Source organism: Eublepharis macularius, chromosome 5, assembly GCF_028583425.1.
Source record: "Eublepharis macularius isolate TG4126 chromosome 5, MPM_Emac_v1.0, whole genome shotgun sequence".
NCBI classification, from domain to species: domain Eukaryota; kingdom Metazoa; phylum Chordata; class Lepidosauria; order Squamata; family Eublepharidae; genus Eublepharis; species Eublepharis macularius.
Genome location: NC_072794.1, coordinates 30,674,501 through 30,694,848, shown reverse-complemented (window position 1 = coordinate 30,694,848; position 20,348 = coordinate 30,674,501). Strand labels below are relative to the sequence as shown.

Here is a 20,348-nt window from a genome sequence, read left to right as displayed (position 1 = left end):
TGACTTCACTAGATTGGGCTTACAGTAACCAGTGTACAAAAAATCCACACACACCCTGACAGCCTTCTGTTTTTCATTCACAAAACGGGCAGCCCAACAAAAAGAGACTTTGGGCCGGACAGGAAGATTGCATTCTTGCTTGGCTCTGCTTGGTGACAACTGTTTTCAGTAACAGGATACTGGAGATGAGATAATGCTCCCGTGCCAAAAAGACAACTCATCCCCTTTGCCAGAGCGATCAAGGTTGCCATTGTCTAAGGGTAGTAAAGAATATATATATATAGCGCCAACCCCTGTTATTTGGAAGAAGCTAAGGAACCTTTTGGAGAAAACAAACAAAAGATGTTTTCTAATGACCTGAAACTGTAAGAAGTGCCTAGACACTATGCAAACCTTCAAACAAAATGATCTGCCTTGGAACATATTCCGCTAAATCCAAATCCCATCTTTTCTCTCCTCAACTTAAAATTCAATGCCAGCAGCATAGCCCAATCCTGTGTTCAGTGGGACTTACGTCCAAACGAGCAAACAAGATTGTAGCCCTATCTGAGAGAAGATGGCGGGGGAACAAGGCCAGAAGATTCAGTAAACAAGGTAGGGGGGCAATAGCTGGGTTTAGTTTCACACTCAAAATGTTAAGCAATAATTTTGTTTCAGATTGGAAAAAAGATATTTTCTCAAGTTACACGAATGTAACACTAGTGCTCAGTATTTAAATGTGTTTAACACGTTTGAACACGAGTTCCTGTGTTCAAAGCACTTCACAGGCATTCACAGTAAGCTTTACATACCAATGTATATAAATGTATTTTCAACATGCTGTTTTTGTCCTCTAAAGCTCTTCATGGCTTGGGACCAGGGTACCTGAAAGACCGCCTTCTCCCATTATGTCCCTGTCCAGGAGAGGCCCTCCGACTCTCTCATCACCTACAGAAGCTCACCTGAAGGGTACCGGAGAGAGGGCCTTTTTGGTGACAGCTCCACAATTATGGAACAACCTTCCCATGGAGGTATGCCTGGCCCCCTCACTGTCAAACTTTAGGAGGCAGCTGAAGACAGTTTTATTTAAGACTGCTTTTAATTAACTTAGTTTTCCTTACTGACAGTCTTAAACTGAGTTTTTAAATCCTTGGGGGGGGGGGGTTAGCATATTTTTATTACTGTTATTTTATTTATCTTGTAAGCCACCTTCATGTTCCTGCATGGCAGAAAGAAGGCTAATAAATGTTTTAAATAGAATAAATTAAATAAAATACAAGATGTTAAAATATGCCCCCATATTACGGAAACAGAGGAGGCATGATGGACTAGTGGCTTGCCTAGTATCAGCAGGAAGAGTGAGGTGGGAGCATTTCATTTGCAGGATCCAAACCAACACGGAAGTGAACACTTTCAGATGCGCAGACTTTCCACAGAGATCCTGGTGCATATCGAGTATTCCAATTCCAAAGGCCTGGTACCTCTAAGCCACACACCGATTCAAGGGTGCTGTTACAAAATATGTCATAAACACTGCCGTTAAAGACATTGTTCAATTCTTCTCCGGACTGGGAAAGTCTCACTACTACAGATGGGTAGAACCTGAGAACTAATGAAGAACCTTTGGCCACTGTTCAGAGATTGAATTCCATTAACACAGGGACAAACTAGACATTATTTGTCAATGAGTCAAGCCTGGCCATTTTTCTGACCCCAAATGGCTACAGGAAAATTGCCTTTCAGGGGGGTTGGGTGGGTTGATTGCATATGCACTGAATACTGCACATGCACCTCTCAACAGAGCACGTAACAACTCCACGGGGCCAGTTTGGTTTGGGAAAACAGCATGGTGGGGAGGGGACGCTGAAACGTCTCCTCCCCGCACCATGGTCTCAATTTGAATTGGCCCCTTGTGGATCAGGGAAACCCACACAGAATTCGTAAAAAAAAAAGTGATGTCTAACTTTTGCCCACCAAGACCAAAGGTTTGTTAATTCCCAATGAGGAGGTAAACCTATAGCGTAGCACTGCAGATGGGAACTGGTATATCCAAACACTCTTTTGTGTAAAACATTTTTAAAAAACCGCTCCTCACAGGAAGTTATCATGGAAAGGAATCTTCGCAAGGTTTCACCCCATCACTTTCTTATGTGGAGGGAATTTTTGCACAGAAAAGCACTGAAGCGTTCAAAGTCATTGGTCTGAAGTGGTACAATTGCCTTGGTGAGAAGTAAAAGGAACCTCGGCTCCAAGAGACCTGTTGACAGAGATTCTAAGCACTGTCTATTCTAAGCACTAAAGGAAACCAGCTTGTATGAGAAATAAGACTGTATTACCAAGTTATGAAGCGCTTTCAAATTGTAGAGTGTCTAAGGATTGTGTAACCTTTTGGACAGCACGGGAAAGTCCAGGCCACAGTCGGTAAATTTAGGGGGAAACGTCATTCTATTCTGGCTGAACTATAAAGAGTAAATTTCCATCTTAATCAGCAACTGGCTACAGTTTTTGTCTGGATTATTTTTATCAGGAAGTTTTCAGTGGGGAAAAAATATTCCTGAAGTTCCCAGAATCAGATAACATCAGAATGGACCTGTTACTTCACACTCCACCGTCCTTGGCTCCTCAGAGGAAACAACCTCCACATTCTGCTTCTCAGATACACGCCCCCCCCCCCCACACACACTAACACTCCTGCCTCCATTTTGTCCATACTGTTTCTGCCCAGTATTCACCTCAGCTCAACTATATTTACTCTGTCTGCCATATCGGCTTGTTTCCTGCCACCTCCATCAGCCAAGACTGAAGCCCTCCTCCAGCCCAAGGCACATTCCCCTGTTGGAAGAGTGTTTTTGGTCATAATGACATTTCAAACTTGGCGAAGTGGAATGGTAGCATACAAGCCGTACTTGTTGATCTAACAGCATTGACAGACGCAGGTGGAGCCTGAAGAGGGTGAGCCCAGACTACTGAACCAACAGGAATATATGACTACCTACCCACTCACCTTCCAACCCATACGTGTACCCCAAACCCTACACACTCTCTTGCCTTAGCATCACATGCTAAAGTGCATTCAGGATGCAGGGCTGGTGCGCCTTTAACCAAAGTATTCTGTAAAGCTGTGATTTGCAAGCCATTTTCTGGAAAACATTGGAGTTACTAGGCATGCAGAAGTTTTTAGCAGAGCGGCAGCTAGGGCATGTTGTATTCAACACCAGTCATTTCATGCAGCCAACTTCAACTCTGCAGTCAGTTTTATGTCTAAAATTTTTGTTTGTCAGCCACCAGATCCCCGCTAACAAGACAGCATCCAGCGAATTCTTTCCCCTTAAAAATGTGAAGGAAGTGATTAATGTCTTCACCTAGAAAACAGGCAAGACCCACATGATATAGAAAAAATGATAAGGCTTACAGAAAAATCTGAAAAGCATTTTCTTTTTTAAAAAGCACAGACCACTAAAGCAATTTTTGTTTTTCACAGTGAAAACACTACTGCCGGTGGTTGAGACACTCACAGTGCTATCCTAAAGAGAGTTATACTCTTCTAAGCACACTGACTTCAATTAACTTTGAGGGGCTATTTAGAACAGTGCTGTCAGTAACAGTGAATGTGTTTCCCTAAAAAAACAGTTTGTGGTACTTTCCTTACAATGGGCAGCTACATGGGTCAACAGTGAATACCTGGACAGTACCCTACATGAGGATGCTAAAATACTATCCAATATGCTGGGGTTTCCTTGAGAGGCCAATGAAGGTAGAAAGGCTTCCCTGGTCATGGGAGGGGGTCCACTGCCTCAAAATAAAAAGCCGAGCCACCACTCCACCTGCTGACAGGTATTGGGATAATCACACAGTGAAAATTGCAGGCTGTTTGAAGCAACAGAGAGAGTGCTGACAGCATTTGCAGTGTTGGAGGAAAATATATCAGAGGAAGAGATATTGCCAGGGCAGCCTCAAGCGGGTCTGAAGAAGACAAATGGTCACTAAAATGGATTTAACAGCTGCTGCAAAGTCCAAAGAGCAACAAGAGCCAACACAAAATGAGGCCCACTCTTGAGCAGGGGCGAGAAAGGGGGGCTGCATCAAGCGGTAATCCATTCACTGTCCCCTTGATGCAAAAGTCAGTCCAACTGTACCTATTTTTACAGAATAGTCACGTAAGGCATCAGTGGGTATCGTAAGGGACCCGGCCCCACCCAGCAGGTCCCAGGTGCCTTACCCCATACCCCGCTGTGTCAGCTTGCAAGCAGATCTGGCCCAATCTCTGCAGCATTCCAGTACCACCATAGCAGATGGCTGGTGGGTGGCACCGTAGCCTCCAGCCTGGCACAGAATCAGGTGACTCAGACTGGGGAACTCATTGCTCAGGTGCAGGCTGATCTCATGCGATTCCTTGGCTGAGCTATCAACCATTACTACCACTTATTGAATGAGCAGTCTACAAACAAATGGAAGCACATATCCAGTTCTGAAAAACACCAACATTAATAGAAAGTGGTATTTACACTGAATCCTGCTAACTTATTCAACTACCCTCAGAATGCGCTTTCGGTTCTTTTGAAGTTATCAGCTAGTAGAAAAAGGAGCACAGGTGGTTTCACAGTTTTCTAGATGAGAAGCTAACAGAAAAACAGGAATGAATCCAATTGTTTTACATGTTTGTTACTACACTACCAAGTATGAAAAATTTGCTCTCCCAGAACCTGGTGTGCGGAGGTGGATCTTATCCTCTCCTACTTCCTTAAGTGCAAATTGTGAAGAGACTTGCTGGGTTTGGGAAGAAGATCATCTCGCTTCCCTCTCACTCAAAGCACGCAATTCTTAGGACACACCTGTAGGACTCTTTCACTGTCTTGGTTCCCCCTGATCCTAATCCCCCTGGGAACTGTGGTTTCTGTGAAGGAGCTAGGTGGGTTCTAAGCACCCTCAACAAGCAGTTTCCAGGATTTCTTCAGGGAAAGCCATGACAAATTTAAATACCTTTACATTTTTCTTATATAAATACTCTGTTTTTCAAACTGGCCCCTTTATGCTCCAATGCACAAAGCGTAATGCACTTACCCTACGGAACGATACCACGTAAAACGTATCTCCCCTTCTGTGAATGGCATCAAAGAAGTCTTGGTAATTCCGCGCTGAAGCATAATAAACTTGCAGCTCATTCCCAGAGTTCTTGCTGAAATAGATTTGAAGACAACATTGGAACCAATTAGAACAGCCACAAGATACCAGATTTAAGAAACCAAGGCCAGCACCGGACTTTACCATTTGCCCCACCCCAAATATTATAGGAACGGTGAAGTATCCTTTCCTGAATCTTTGATTTCTCTAAAAAAGGCATCATCTCTTTCTTTTTCACAAAATTGGAAAGCCATGAGCCAACATGGATTAGAGATAAATATGGGCTATACAGATGAAGGTCAAGTTCAGAAAAATATGGGGGACCAACTATCTGCCAGTTTGCAGAGGCTTACGGAGAAAAGGTTACATTTGTTAAGAGACCGGGAAAACATTTTGGGGGAAAGCAGAGATCACACAAAAATAGTGGTTCTACTTAAACAAAAAAATTGGAACACAACCACTGGTGGTTACAAATTAGAAATGTTACCAATAGTCCAGTCGCCCACTGCTGGTGGGCAAACTCCTGGCAATTTCCTCTCTGCCTGCCGATTGATGGCAATTGCTGGAACTTACCCTGCATGATGTCACTTCTGGGTACACTGGAAGTGATGGCATCGTGTGAGGGCCAATTCTTTAAGAATCGGTCCAAAATGCTATGTAACCAAAAAGAGTAACCAGAAGTGACATCATCACATGGTGTGCATGTGAAACAGGGTAGGATAAACACCCATGCTTCCCCACACATCCCACCCTCCCAACTTCCCAGAGGTTGTCTAGGGGACCTGGCAACTCTAGTTACATAGCAGACCTCACCAGCTTTTCAGAATCCTACCAGAGTGGAAACTGAGAGAAGAGTGATTTCTTACACATGTAGAAGGAATGCTCTATGATCCACCAATATCAGAAAATAGTAAACTGCTATAATTATTTCTATAATAGGACATGAGCTTCATTTTGAACAAGTGAGTATCATTCTTGGCCTGGTCTGGAAAGCCAGTCAATATGCTTCCCTACGATGTGGAATCTCCTTACTGTGGCAAAAATACTTATTGCCAAATATTTGCATCAACTGATCATCCTTTCTATTTTGGAAAGGTAGAATAATTCTTAGAATTTAAGTGAAATGGCTAAACTTACTGGCAGTCAACGACACTGCTATAATGTATTTGTTATGATATGGCTATAAGTTCTGAGAAATCCTTCTTGTATATTTCATATTGATTTTTTGGTCATTGTTTTGGTCAAGTGTTCTTGAAGTGTGTGTATTTTATTTTACTTATTACATTTTTTAAAGACAATGTACTTCTTGAAAGCTTTTGACATAGTTCCTCATCAAAAGTAGATGAGTAATCTTAGCAGCCTTGAGATACTGGGTCCTCTTGTGGATCAGTCTCTAGGAAGAAGAGGTAAGGAATAAAAGTCTGCCCAGCTGAAGCAGGCAAGCAGAATGATCCCATATGGATCAGCGCAGGGACCTGCCCTGTTTAGCTTAATCATAAATATTTTGCAGTCAGCTGGGAAGCAGCCAAGTTTGCAGAGGATCACCAACTTATTCTAGTGTAAAAACCTAAGTGGAGATTTGAGGAACTCCAGATTGGATAAATAAGCAACAAAAATGGTACATGGTAGTCCTTTACACAGGAGTAAAGGAAGCATCAGGGATGCTACGCAGAGACTTGGGACTGCCACAGAACTCTCTGAGCTCCCAAGGGACCTGAAAAAACGGGACTTGCAAGTCTGTTCATACATCTATGTGCTATACTTATTCTGATTTCTGTAATCCTGGTCCAAGGATATTCCTTATTACACGTCTCTTCATATTCAGTGGTTGACTTGCACTGTGCAATCCGCTTTTAAGTTTCAGGGAGAAAGGTGGATTATAAATATAGTAAATAAACATACAGATGAGATTCACTGTAAATAAATATAAAATTAGGGCAAAAGCTCCTAACTTCACAGACAGAATGGCAATGGCTGTCCAGGAAAGAGATCTGATCCTGGCGCTCAGTTTAATGAAAAGTCAAAACGGCAACTTCAATGCAAGGCAGAGATTTAAAATAAAAATGGCCCGTGTTGTAATGCCTTTACATAAACTTATAGTGTGGCTGCAGCTGGAATATTATGTATATGTCTGGTCGCTCCATCTTAAAAGAGGGTATCATGGCGCTGAAGAAAGATGCAGGAAAATGATTACAGGTTTAGAGGCGTTCTCCCCTTAACCAAAGAAGTTCAGGTATAAGGAGATTTTTAATTTAGAAGAAAGATGATCAGGGATTGGGGGGGGGGGGAATATGATAGATATTTGAAAATTACTAAGAGGTGGAGAGCGTGGATACCACCACACACCTTAATACTAAAACTCAGAGTCATCCAAAAAACCTGATTGATGGTAACTTCAAAACAAAAGGAGGTATTTATTTTACACAACCCACCATTAATATAGGAGTTAGAGTCACAAGGCTAGAGAAAGCCATTCGATCACATGACTTAAAAAAAAATTCAGAGAAGGCAAGGCTATCGCAGCCATGACCCACGATTGTTAACTGGTGCCTCCTTGTTCTGTGTGGCTCTGAATACTATCCCTGAGAAGTGAAACACCTCAGGGAGTGCTGCTGCCTGAGGTCCCAGAAGCCCAGAATCTGGGTAGCCACTGTTAGAAATGGGATATTGGGCTATGTTAGACCGCTGGTTTGATCCCCCAAGGATCTAAAATTCTTACAGAACAACGGATGACAGTCCAGTCAGGATAAAACAGTCAGTCTGGATAACCAGTCCTCCTTCAATGGGAAACAGAAGGGTCCCAAAAGGATTAAAACTCCTTTTTCAGAAGTGATTTAATAATATCATAAAAGCAGTGCAGGGCGATCAGGGAAGATTTGGGGATTTTCTTCTCCACAGAAACTGCTGGAAATGTCTTTAATGGAGCAGTTTTGAAGAACTGGTTGATAAATACCAGAATAATAGCTTGCTGATAAGATTCTGTCTTCACTTACCCAATGCTGGTGTCTGTGTAGGGAATAGCCATCAGTTCAGAGTTTGCATTTTGTCCTAAGGAGTTCTTTTTAAAAGAGAGAGAGAGAGAAATATCACACAGAGGGAAATGATCCATCACTGAATTTAACCTGTGGTACTGCTATATATTGCAAACTAGGTTGAAGTTTTATATGTCGACAGAAGATACCATTCAAACACAATATGAAATATATAAGAACTAGCAACGAAGCCCGCTGTGTGAAAAAACAGGCTCTAGAAAACTGTTGTTGGTCATTTTTTTTATTTTTCATGAACCGTTACAACCAGTCATCAAGATTTCTTTATATTCAATGTTTTTTGTAAAGATTTTGTAAGAATTGTGAAGGAACTTGCTATGTTTTGGTCCATGGACAATAGAGCTTACTCCAAGGAAACTGCCTTCAAGATAGCAGCCTAAGCACTCCTCCCCACACCTCCCCTCAGCGCCCTCCTGCTCTGGCCTCCAGTCCGCTGTGAAGCGCCTGCTTGCAGCTGGGAGAAGGGCTCAGGCCATCGATTCGCCGGTCCCCATCCCAGCAGCAAGCAGGCACTTCACAGCGGCCTCAAGACCAGAATCACCAGCAATGCGCCTGTGCGAGAATAAAAAGTGAGTCATCACCAATACAACTTGCCTTTTATATAGTAGGATAAGAACAATATAAGAATAAGAAATATTTCAATTCAAGAATTTTCAGAGAAACACTGAAGCTAATCTTGCTTTATACGCCTAAAGGTTCCTAAAATCATCTTCTGAATGCTCCCACTGAGCTATACTTGATGATGAAACTTATTTTGTTTCTTTCCTAACAATTTTGGCTACAGCTCTGGTATGAGAAGTGAAGTAACCATGTGATCCAAGCATCCTACATGATGCTGAACTTCAGAGTAGCATGCAGTGACCTAGGCCTCTTACCACAAGGGAAAAGAAACCATACTACAGTGGTAGCATGCAAATTAGGCCTCAGCCTCCCAAGCACAGGCTGATCTTTGAGAGACAGAGAGAGAAACCACCAGGCTAGAGTCAAGGTAGGCAATGGAGGAGCTAAGCCAGCTCCCAGGAGCTTCTTTTTTTGGATCCTCATTAGTCTCGCATCACAAAGACCAGGAGTCAGCGCTACACACATCAGCCCACCTGCCCACCTTTGCACACACAGAAACAGACCTAATACACCTACCTGAATGGCAGGAGCTTTTTGTTGCTGACTATTAGACACCCTCCTTGATCTCGTCCTTTCCGCTTCATGTCTGTGAACCCAGCCACGCAGCTCATGACTTAACCTGAAAATACAAACTCTAGAAGTAGGTAAAGTTACTACACTGGAGGGTGAGATTCAAATAGCTTTCCCTAAGATGGCAAAACCCTTGTAACAAAAATTAAGGTGGACATTCTTATGTCAGGTGTTCAATACAATCTAGGGGTTATAATCTCATGAAATTTCAGGCTCACAAAACAAACCAGCCTTTTACCAAGTTCGACCCTTAGTCTGTCAAAGTCAATACTGTCTTAATCAGACGAACAGCAGCTCTCTGGGCTAGAGATAGGCACGAACCAAAATATGAACCAAAATTCATGACGAACCAGACTGGTTCATGGTTTGTGAATCTGCAGTTCATCAGATCCCATTTCTGATGAACAGCCATGAACTTTAGGCTGGTTCGTTTGGTTCGTTTTTCAGTTCATCACTGCAGACAGCCTGGTGCCAATCAATCAGTTTCCTAGGCAACAGGGAATGGACTTCCTGCAGACCTTCTGCTGACCCAGAAGTGACGGTTTGCTGTCGACACAGGAAATGATTGGATCAGTGGGTACCTAAGAGATGATTGAAGAATTTTTACTGACTGTAGTCTTTGAAAAAGAGATTCTTGAAATGGGCGTGATAAGGATCTAGACCACCCATTAGAGGAATTATTATCACAGAAGAATTGATTTGTTACACAGCATATACTCAAGGACTTTTCATTCTGTGAACTCTACGGTCAACTGTCAAGTACTATTGGAATTGTACTACCACATGTTTGGAGCATTGGGCGTCTTGGAGACTGAGTGGCATTATAAGGACTGGTGTTTGTATGGTGCTAAATGAGCATTTGCACTTTACCTATATGTGCAATTAGAATGATAAAAAGCACTTTGAGCACTCAGCACTTTATTGTTATTAATGTGGGGAAGATATTAGACGCCTGAACAAATGTAACTTCTGACTTGTTGATTTATTACATGTGGGTTTTTTTCATATGATATCTATTAATTGACTCATATATGTGTGTAAAGCTAAGAATAAATTTACAGACATAAGTTATAACGTGGGTAATTATTCTCTTTGTGCAATTAATACTCTTTACCACGTTGCTCTCTGTTGCTTTGTTAACGGCAGTAAGATGCTGGCACCAGGCCCTTAAGAAACCTTAAGACCACTGGCACCTTAGACCTCTTCATCATGGGACATAATTGGCATTCATAGCAAAGAGGATGGGAGAAAGGCCTTTTTAAACACCGCCATAACATCTGCAATGCTAATGCTCTAAGAGACAGGGAGTTGGAGAATAGCCGGAATCGATCATCAAAATACCTATTATTTCCTTGGGCTTAATTTCCCATGCACTGAACGACAAACTGAGAACCTGCTCAAACTCTCAAAGAAACCAAGTACAGGTACAAAGGAAAGACATTGGAATGGGCATCCTGGCAAACTTTGCGTAGCCCAAGGACGCTGCATTTGTCACTCATACCTAACAAGCTGCTTACCTGAGGGACTCTGTGCGGTTGATTGATGGTTTGCAAGGTGGTGGAGAAATGTATATTATCGGTTCCTCAGTAACTACCATCAATGCTTTATTATCTGAAACTGAACGCTTATACCTAGAAGTGAGAGCACACAGAAAAGAGAGATGGTAAGAGAGATGCCATGCAGCACATTCCACAGGTGAACAGTTAGAAGGCTGGAAATTTACAACCATGTGAATTCAAGGGCTACTCAAGAGAAATCGTCCTCTATGATCCGTGAGAAAAGAAGGAAATGCAGCCATTCCCTCACTCCAACAAAGGGACAGACTTCAAATACCCGGAGTTAAAGCAAACTGGGAGAAACACTGTCAAAAATAAAGCAATGCCGGGAACAAACCTCCAAAGTTTTCATATGTCCTGACCAGCTTTAATTTACTTGTTTTACTGGAAACCACTTTGAGCAACAAGGAAAAGCAGCATAGAAATACAGTAAATACATAAATGCTTTCTGAACAGAGGGATATGGACATCAAAGCTCAAACTTAAGCCAAGTAACACTATCTGTGTGCTTAAAATTAAAACGTGCCTATTAGTAAGCTTACTTTGCACAACTAATCCTATCCTGTCAAAGAATCGGGAACTTTCTGCCTATGCTAAGAAAAGAGGGGAAGGGCGGGGCAACCGCATTTAGGGGTGGGGTGGGAATTGAATGCCCTGGCCAGACCACCTACAGCTTCGGGGGGCTTTCCAAGAGGACAGATTGTTTGGGGAGGTTTTCTTGCACAAGGGATGGTGCACATGAGGGCAGCACATGAGTCACTGCACTGCAGGGAGATTTCTTTTTCACAACTCTGGGAAACCGCAAACGATTTGAGATCACATTCCTTGTTATTTTTGCTTCTCCCCATTCGTTCCCAACTAGCAAAATTTAGAGCGAGGCCAAGTATCTGCCCTTTGTACACTGATGGTACTACATAAATAAAATATACTCCGTTGCTGGGTAAAGCCATTTTTCAGGGGCTTGGATGCCACAGAACTACAGTCCTTGGGGAAACACTAAAATAAATGTCATATTCTGTTAGCTCTAAGTGTAAGCTATTGTCTTCTAATTTTCTCTTCTGAGTGCACAAGTCAGAGCGCAAGGTATTTTGGATCAGATCAGTTCTGTGCATTCCCTTCTGCTGGGTGGACATTTTTTCAGGAAATCCCAGACACAAGTTGCTCCGTTTGAAAATGGCTGCATGAGAGATGACCCGGGAGAGGGCTGAGGTTGTAATTTTAAAAGCTTTTAAATGATTTTCTGTATTATGAAAACAATGCATGCATTGGACTGCATATCTTTATTTATATCCCACTTCTCTCCCCAATGGAGACACAAAGCAGCTTAGAACATGGTTTTTCCCTCCTCCAACAACCCTGTGAGGTAGGTTAGGCTGAGATAATGTAACTGGCTCAAGGTCATTCAGCAAGCTTCAGTAATAGAAATGTGGATTCGCACATGGGTCTCCAAAGATCCTAGACCATCTACTACACCACACCAATGCTTGCACATGCACAGTACTTGCTACATTTGCATGGAACAAACACACAATTGAAATATGAATCAGGGCATTCGTTGTGTTGATTCACGCAACCATTAATTGCTATTTGTTGCGACAGCCTTTGCACCACTGCCTGCGCAACTGGAACTGTACTAAATATATTTCCCGCCCTTCTCACAAATTGCCTTTGAAAATGATCAAAAGTGGGAAAAAATTGGTTTGGAAAGCTTCATCTTGAAAGCGGCAGCTGAAAATGAGATTGCCCAGAGAGAAAAACAGAGAGAAAAACAAGAGGTCAAGGATAAGACCAATAGCAGCCCAACAGGAAGTGGAGGGAGAGAAGAAAGGGCCAAGGGGTTGGACAGCAGGTTGTCACAGAAGCTGTGAGACTGTGCGGAGGCAATTAAACGGGGCCATAAAGCAGCTCTTGGAACCTGGGGAACAAAAAGCTCAGCGGAACGGAATGTGAAGGAGGCAGAGCAAAAAAAGCGTCTGTGGGGGGAGAGAGTTAGAAAGGACTAGAAGTGGCAGCCACAGGTATGTACCAGAGACATGCGGCCAAACCAATGCTGGTTTATCAGAAGCACGGACGTATGGTGGAGGATATAAAGAGACAAGACGGATGGGGATGCGGCAGTGGAAGGAAGAGATCTGAATACAGGCTGAAGGTGATGTACAGTGGAAAGCCACATCCCTCATGCTATGCGCCTTAGCCTTGGGAATCTAGGTCACTGGCCGGGTGGCAGACACAGGACAGAACCAAGAGCGCTAAAGGCAAAGCATCAGAGGCCGCTGCAGGGACCCAGAAGCATTAAACTGGAGGAGGAAGGAGATTTTGCAGCTCCACCAACCCACTTCCCCGAAAGCATTTATTGCACAGAAATAGAGTACAAACACACACATGCATAGTTGATGCTTCTTGAGTGAGACCACATAGGCCTTTGCTGCAAAGACATTACAAACACTTTTGTCTTACTGCCTGCTTTCCAAAACATTCTCCGCTATGTATGCTTTCAGCACATCTGTGGATGGCCATAAAAAGAAGAAAAAACTCAATTGGAAGGGAAAGATTCCGATAGGAGGGAACAAGCCATTAACTGAAAAAGCCAAAGCTTCAATCTGGAGATGATTAAAGCACACATCTGCCCACAAACCTCTGCAAACAGCCAAGAACATTAGCAGAAAAAGGTCCAATGCTGTCCAGGCAGGCCATGGGCAGACCAGACAGCAGCCACAGGCTCATGCTCAGCATCAGGTCCAAATGTGCATTCAAAAGAGCCTGCCAAGGAACAGATGCAGCCAGAGACAGCGAGGAGTTTTGTCCTCTGTTGGTACCCTAAGCTCTGATGGAGCTTACGTTGAATTGCCAAACAGGAGAGGGGGCTTTCCAGTAAGCATCCATTTTAATACTTATAGTAGTAGATTTTTCTTTATGGTCGCTCCTTTCCCAGCCCAAACAAATGATGCCAGTAGAGAGAAATCTAACTTCATAAAAAGTGGGAAGTGCACACGAGTGAGCATGAGAGAAGAAGGCTCGGGGTGCAGCCACCAGTCACATTAAAACAGGCACTATAACCACGAGACCACAGAAGTCCTCTGCCCCAGCTTAAGAGATCTTCATCTAGCTTTTTATCCCACTCTTCCTCCAAGAACTTCAGAGTTGTGATTCCTTCCTGTTATTCAAAAAACAACGCAGGGAAGCAGAGAGAGAAAGACACAGCATGGTCCAAGGTAAGCCAGTGAATTTCATGGCTGAATGAGGACCGGAATCCGTGTCTTCCAGATCCTGATATACTAACGTTATACCACTCTGGCTGTCCTAAGGGACAGGAAGCGAGACACATAATTAACTAATGTGTTTGGAGGTCAAGATGGTGCCGTGCACACCAAAGCATGCTACTGCCTCTGTATCAGCATTGGGGTTTTGTTCTAGAACCTCATGGCACTAAGGCTGGGACCTAGCCTAGTGAACTACTCTGTGTGTTTGGGCCACAGAGCCCTTTTCAGGCACAGAAGGGGAAAGGGCAATTCATAGGCAACATAAAAGTTCTAGACTGACCAAGCCTGGTATATTATTTAACCTGTTTCTTCCCCACCTGCCGATTGTTCTTGAAGCGCCTCTAGGATAAACACCAGCAGCCTGGCCTTTCTGCCTGCTGCACTTCTGACCCCAGCTCAAGCCCCGCACTCTAGCTCCAATAAGATCCCCCGGCTGGAGAAAACTCCTTTCCAACTCACTGTAGTAGTGCCTTGCAGGCAGCACAAGTTATTTTCCAAGCCAAGGCTGCAATACAGATGAATAGGTGTTTTGCATCAGGAATCTGGGCTCTTTGTCTGCAATGTGATTCTCAAAAAAGTCCTCTTTTAATATGCTCTTCTGTGCAAAACAAATATCAATGTGAGTGCTCCAGAACAGTACAGTTAGAACTGCAGAAGCCTGAAGCCCAGGTGAATATTGGGTGATCAAGGATCAAGGGTAACAAAAACAAACAAACCCTAGCTGACACAGTGACCAACTGGCAGGCTACAGGCTACAAGCAGAAAGCAAAAATCTAATGCTTCATGGAGGCATCAAGGTAACTGTGAGTTAAAAGCTAAGCAAACAGAACTCTATGACAGAGCCCCTGTAAAGCTCATTATTCCAGCTTCCGCAAATTGAGGATACCTCATGTGGACCCAAAGCAAGATGTTGTTAACACGCTGTCAGGGTAGCCTCCCCATTTACCTGCTCAGGGAAAGGAATTATCAACCCTCATCCACAATTTTCCACCTGAAGAAACTGAGGAGAGAAAAATGGCCTCCACATAGAGACACTCTAGGAATTTTCTCTAGTCTCTATGGTAGATTAGGAGAAGCAGCTTAGAGCATCACCCAGAACTCATTTTCTCCCCAAACTCCACCCCTCCCCAGCCACCCCCAAATCTCCCAGCATTTACCAAGGCAGTGTTAGGAACCCTATATCAGGGTCATCCTGTCTGAATACTCTTGGGGAAGATTGAAAAGCAGGGCCTGTTGCAGCCACCACAAACAATAGTGTTACTTAACTTCAGTGAAGTGCCACTGTGCTGAAACCAATCACAGTAACCCCGCTGTGGGCACAGAAAGCTGGCTCAATCACATGAAGGTGTCATTTGTTAAGCAAGGGAAGGAATGAGGGCAGCTGACCCATCAATCCTACCGCAGTTAAGAGAAAGTCTAGCTAGCAGCATGGCAAAGTTTCCCGTACTAGCCACTGGCTTTTACTGCAGGCATCTCCAGACAGGAACGCAAGCAAATGGCCTGTCCTTGGACCGCCTGTGACTCTACCATGGGGGCTGCAGGAACTGAGGAGTCCCCCCCTACATGTGATCTGGCTGTCTGCACTGGAAAGCTCTTGTAAAGGGACTGAACTCAGGTCGCAAAAATTGGCTCGCTGCCTACTTAGCGCAATTTTATTTTAAAAGTTACGCTTAGTTTTTTTAACAGTTGCTGTTACTCTGCTTTACTTCCATTTTGCTTTATTTTTTTTTTAATTTGGAAACTGTAGATTGACCCTGGTGTTCCAGCATAAAAACCAAAGACCTGTTCAGAAAATAATTCACATTTATAGAAAAATGTCTATGGATATCTTATTCAGCTAGTCAATCCTGAAGCTCTTGTGACCCCACTCCTTACAGAATGTGGATATCACAGTCCAAGGGGACACATAAGACACTCTAACCATAAGAATTCTGTGAGGGTAAAAATACACACATACACACAGGGTTGGGTGTTTCCACAGATGCAAAGTCTGATCTCCCTATCTCCCCCCACCCTGCAGGAACCTAAAATGCCTCCTGAACCATGTGTCTGAGGAGGGCATTTTGGGGGACGTTTCAGCTCCTGTGGGAAGTGGGAAAGCTGTCTTTCATGACTGGAAGTTTTTGCAGCCACACAAGTGCTATTTGGGACCTAAACCAAAAAGATGCAGGAAACCAGAAGACACAGAGAAGAGGTTTTTATGCTTACCCATCATTATTCCCGCCACCAGTTTCCTGAGGTAAGCTTGCTGAGAATTCCAGAAGATGCCTGCTTTGGTGGGGAGGAGTGGCCCGAGGCTCAGACGAGTTGAAACCCCACTCAAACGTGCTGAAAGGAAGAGAGGAAATGTCAGCTGGATCACAAAGCCAGCGGCCTGCTACAGCAGAGAGCAGCAAGTCAGTTCTAATTGCTTTCAGTACTAACCCAGAGGAGCCTCTCCATTCCCCCTTGACCCCGCCCTTAGTGCAGTTACCCTTCATACAGGTCAGAGAGTTAAGACTTTGAGATGGTTCTCTGTTCAGAATGGGCAACCCATCCTTAGTTAAAAGCCTAGTCTAAAGTTTAAGCACAGCTTTTATAGCAGACTGGCTAAAAGCGCAAGCTTCAAAGTTCTAGGTTCAAATCACATCTCAGACAGGCACTTCAGGATAATTTCCATGCTCTCAACCTCATCTGCAATTGAAGAATTACATTGGTGTACACTGCATGGTTGGAACGAGTACAGAAATAACGTGAATTGCACTGTTAGTATGAAATAAATGTGGATTCTGACTGTTTGAGGCGGCACTCTGCTTTCAACATTTCCTACCTGAGCTGTTCTAGATTAACAAAAACGTTCCCTTTTAGGAAGTACTCCCATGACATTTTGTGATTTTTGTTAGTTTCTGTTCAGATGTATTTTAAAATATGTTAGTGTACTGATGACATTTCAAGACTTTTGTGTTATGTTTTACACTTTGTCAGCTAGCGTAAACCCTTTGTGTGAAGCCTTTGGATCTTCTGTATGTGGTTTCACACTGGAAGACTCCTTTCATTTACTCTCAATAAACTGTACTGGGTGTGGGATTGGGGTTGCCGTACACTCCCGCATCCCTACAGACAAACTTCAAGGAACCATACACAGAGATTATTTTAAGTACTGCAGCAAACTGAACAAGAAAGAGATTGCTCTTCTTTACTGCCATTCAAAATTTTAGTATGGTGTGGCTATTCTACCGGCTCTCTGTGTGGTTAGCTAATCAGCAGCAGCCTGGAGAACATGCACTCTTTCCCCTCCAGAGCAGCTGACTCAGTTTTCATTCCAGCATTAACCATGCATCAATACAAACCATAACTCCCTCACAAACCATGATTTCAAGTGAGTTTGAAAACCACGGTTGCAAGGGACCCTGGGTTACCATCATCCATGGTAACAAGTAATACTACTACTAATAATAATAACATTCGATTTATACACTGCCCTTCAGGACAACTTAACATCCACTCTGAGCGGTCTACAAAGTATATCATTATTATCCTCACAACAATCACCCTGTGAGGTGGGTGGGGCTGAGAGAGCTCCGAGAAGCTGTGACTGACCCAAGGTCACCCAGCTGGCTTCAAACAGAGGAATGCAGAATCAAACCCGGTTCTCCAGATTAGAGTCCTGCCACTCTTAGTTTGGTGTAGTGATTAACTGGTTGTTAATGTCATGGAGGGGAACGGGGGAAATGCCACAAGCGTGTGCACATGTGCTCAAGCAGGTAGGTAAGGAAACTAATAAAGAATGAGTGTGACAAACCTCTCAGACAAATTTAGGCTTGGCAAGCAATTTCTGCTCCCCCTCCCCCTTCTGCTATTGCTATCTTCTTATTCTCTTGTAGTTAGAGGACGTGCTCCAGCACCAGCATCCTACAGAAGCCATCATTGCAGACACAGCCCAGCTCTGACCTCATAAATAATAATGGACTTTCCTCTCTATTGCCCACAGAGTAACTGTGGAAACTACAAAAGGACCGAGAGCCAGTGCAGACAGAACACTGAACTTAAGAGCCGGGAGACTCAAGTTCAACTACACAGTCCACAAAGGACACACTTTCAGCCAGCCACTCTATCTCGGCCTAATCTACCCAACACGTTGTTGGGAGGAAAAAATGTGGATGAAGAGAGAGAAGAGACAGCGAAGCGACCACAAACACCCTGCCCTAAGCTCCTCTGAAGGGGAGCAGAATAAAAATATAATCATCTACAACTCCCCCTTCCCCTGAGACTGAAAAAGTCATCACATGAACACATGAAGCTGCCTTCTACGGAATCAGACTGTCGGTCCACCGGGGTCAGCAGTGCTACTCAGGCGGGCAGCGGCTCTCCAGGGTCTCGAGCAGAGATCTTTCATCTTAGCTGCTACCTGATCTTTTTACCTGGAGCTGCCAGGGATTGAACTGAGGGCCTTCTGCAAGCCAAGCAGATGCTCAACCTCTGAGCCATGGCCCCTCCCCAGTGAGAGAGCCAGCTACCTCATGATCGTGAGGAGAGAGAACGAGAGAAAGGTTTTGATCTCATGTCTGAAATGGCCTGGTCAGCAAGGGACATATTTGCTCAAGGAGACCTGGTACTTAGCTGTACTGTTTCCCTGGGCCACGTGTCAGAGAGATAAATTAGAAAACCGTCTCTGCCAGCAAAGCTTAACTGGATTTGATTTGTAAATCTGGCTAAAAAACAAACCCTCTGCACTTAAAACGCCAGGATTTCTCCCTCTCTCACTCGTTTTGTTTATGTGTTAAAGCTAAATTGTACAGTAACTACTCTACCGGTGCCAAGAGTGATATCATACGAAACACATGCCTGGTAATAAAAGTTTTCTGAGGACAGAATCATCTTTGAATTAGAGCTGGGAGGCATCCAGCAGTACAAAAGGGAGGGAAAACAACGGACACAGCTGGCAAATGCCAGGAGCAGAGCACATTTCCCCTCCCAAGGCAGATCTGCCACAAACACCAGCTTAAGCCTACTTGCTCTTCCTTGCTAATTCCCCTGTATTAAGCGCCATCTACTGGGCCGTTTTAGAAACAAAAAGTAGAATCAGTCCCAACCGAGACAAGCAGCTAGCTTGTTATTGTCATGTAGTAATCCTTACTATAAGATTCATGTCCAGTAGCATCTTAGAGACCAACTAGATTTCCACGGTGTGAGCTTTCGAGAGTCAAAGCTCCCTTCTTCAGATACCACTAAGGGAGCTTTGACTCTCAAAAGCTTACATACTGGAAATATAGTTGGTCTCTAAGGTGTTATTGGACCCGAATCTTGCTCTTCTATTACAGACCAACACAGCTACCCACCTGAAACTAACCGTACTACACTATCTCAAGTCAGAGCAGGTTGAAGATAGCTGGTAGTAAACAAGGAGGGTGCCAATGCACTCTGCAGGGACTCAATTTGCTACCAGCCACTAGCTGCAGGAGATTATGGACATTCCCCTTCTGGGCACCCACCGCTGTCAACCGGGTCCAAGCCAAGCCCCTGTGGCAATGGTGCTGTTCTGTAGGCAGAAATACGGTTACACCCACAGAACTGCAATGCAGGAACCAAGCTACCCTTTCTTTTAACGCCAAAGCAAATGATCAAAGTTACTGCTGGATCCAGATGTTGTTGTATAGAAAGCCCATTCCTGATGATGTCATGCCCTAGATCAGTGGCTTTCAAACCATATACCATCAACAAGCCCCTTCCTTCACTGACTTTAAATAGGATACCCCTTCCTGTCTGCTGGACAACCGCCGGCCATTTTCAAAGGTCCCGGTACAGGTTCCAGAGTGAACCATCCGTTTGTGCAAAGGGCCATCCAAGCCTTTCAGGTCTCACGGTCACCCATATGAAAGGAGCACAGAAAGGCTATAACAGAACTCTACAGGGGAGAAGAAGCCACGGAGGCCTGTCCATTACTGCTGATCTCCTCCTGGAGGAGTTCCAAATGAACTGTGAAGGCTCTGAAACACATGAATATCATGCTGCAGAGTAACCCAAAAAAGTGAATCTGGGTCTGTGTTCTCGATGGTTAGAACAGGGCAATGCAAATGGACTGCAATCTGGGGCACAACTGAGAGAGTGCAAAACCTTCTGAACAAGGAAGACTCGTTGCCTTTGTGCAGACAAAACCCTTCTTGCTGCTTCTCATGTTGGGTGGCCCAGTTACCACCAATAGCTCCCCTCTC

At 44.0% G+C, this 20,348-nt stretch overlaps 1 protein-coding gene across 2 annotated transcripts in view; it reads right to left on the bottom strand.

The window, feature by feature from the left end:
* Positions 1-20,348, bottom strand: part of ATF6 (activating transcription factor 6) — an 84,540-nt gene that overhangs the window by 43,667 nt on the left and 20,525 nt on the right. For both annotated transcript variants that reach the window (XM_054980924.1, XM_054980925.1), the window contains exons 10-14: positions 16,366-16,485; positions 10,859-10,972; positions 9,288-9,390; positions 8,094-8,158; positions 5,041-5,155 (exon numbers count right to left, since the gene is read on the bottom strand). In XM_054980924.1, the coding sequence (XP_054836899.1) occupies positions 5,041-5,155; positions 8,094-8,158; positions 9,288-9,390; positions 10,859-10,972; positions 16,366-16,485 (517 nt within the window). The remainder of the gene's footprint in view (positions 1-5,040; positions 5,156-8,093; positions 8,159-9,287; positions 9,391-10,858; positions 10,973-16,365; positions 16,486-20,348) is intronic.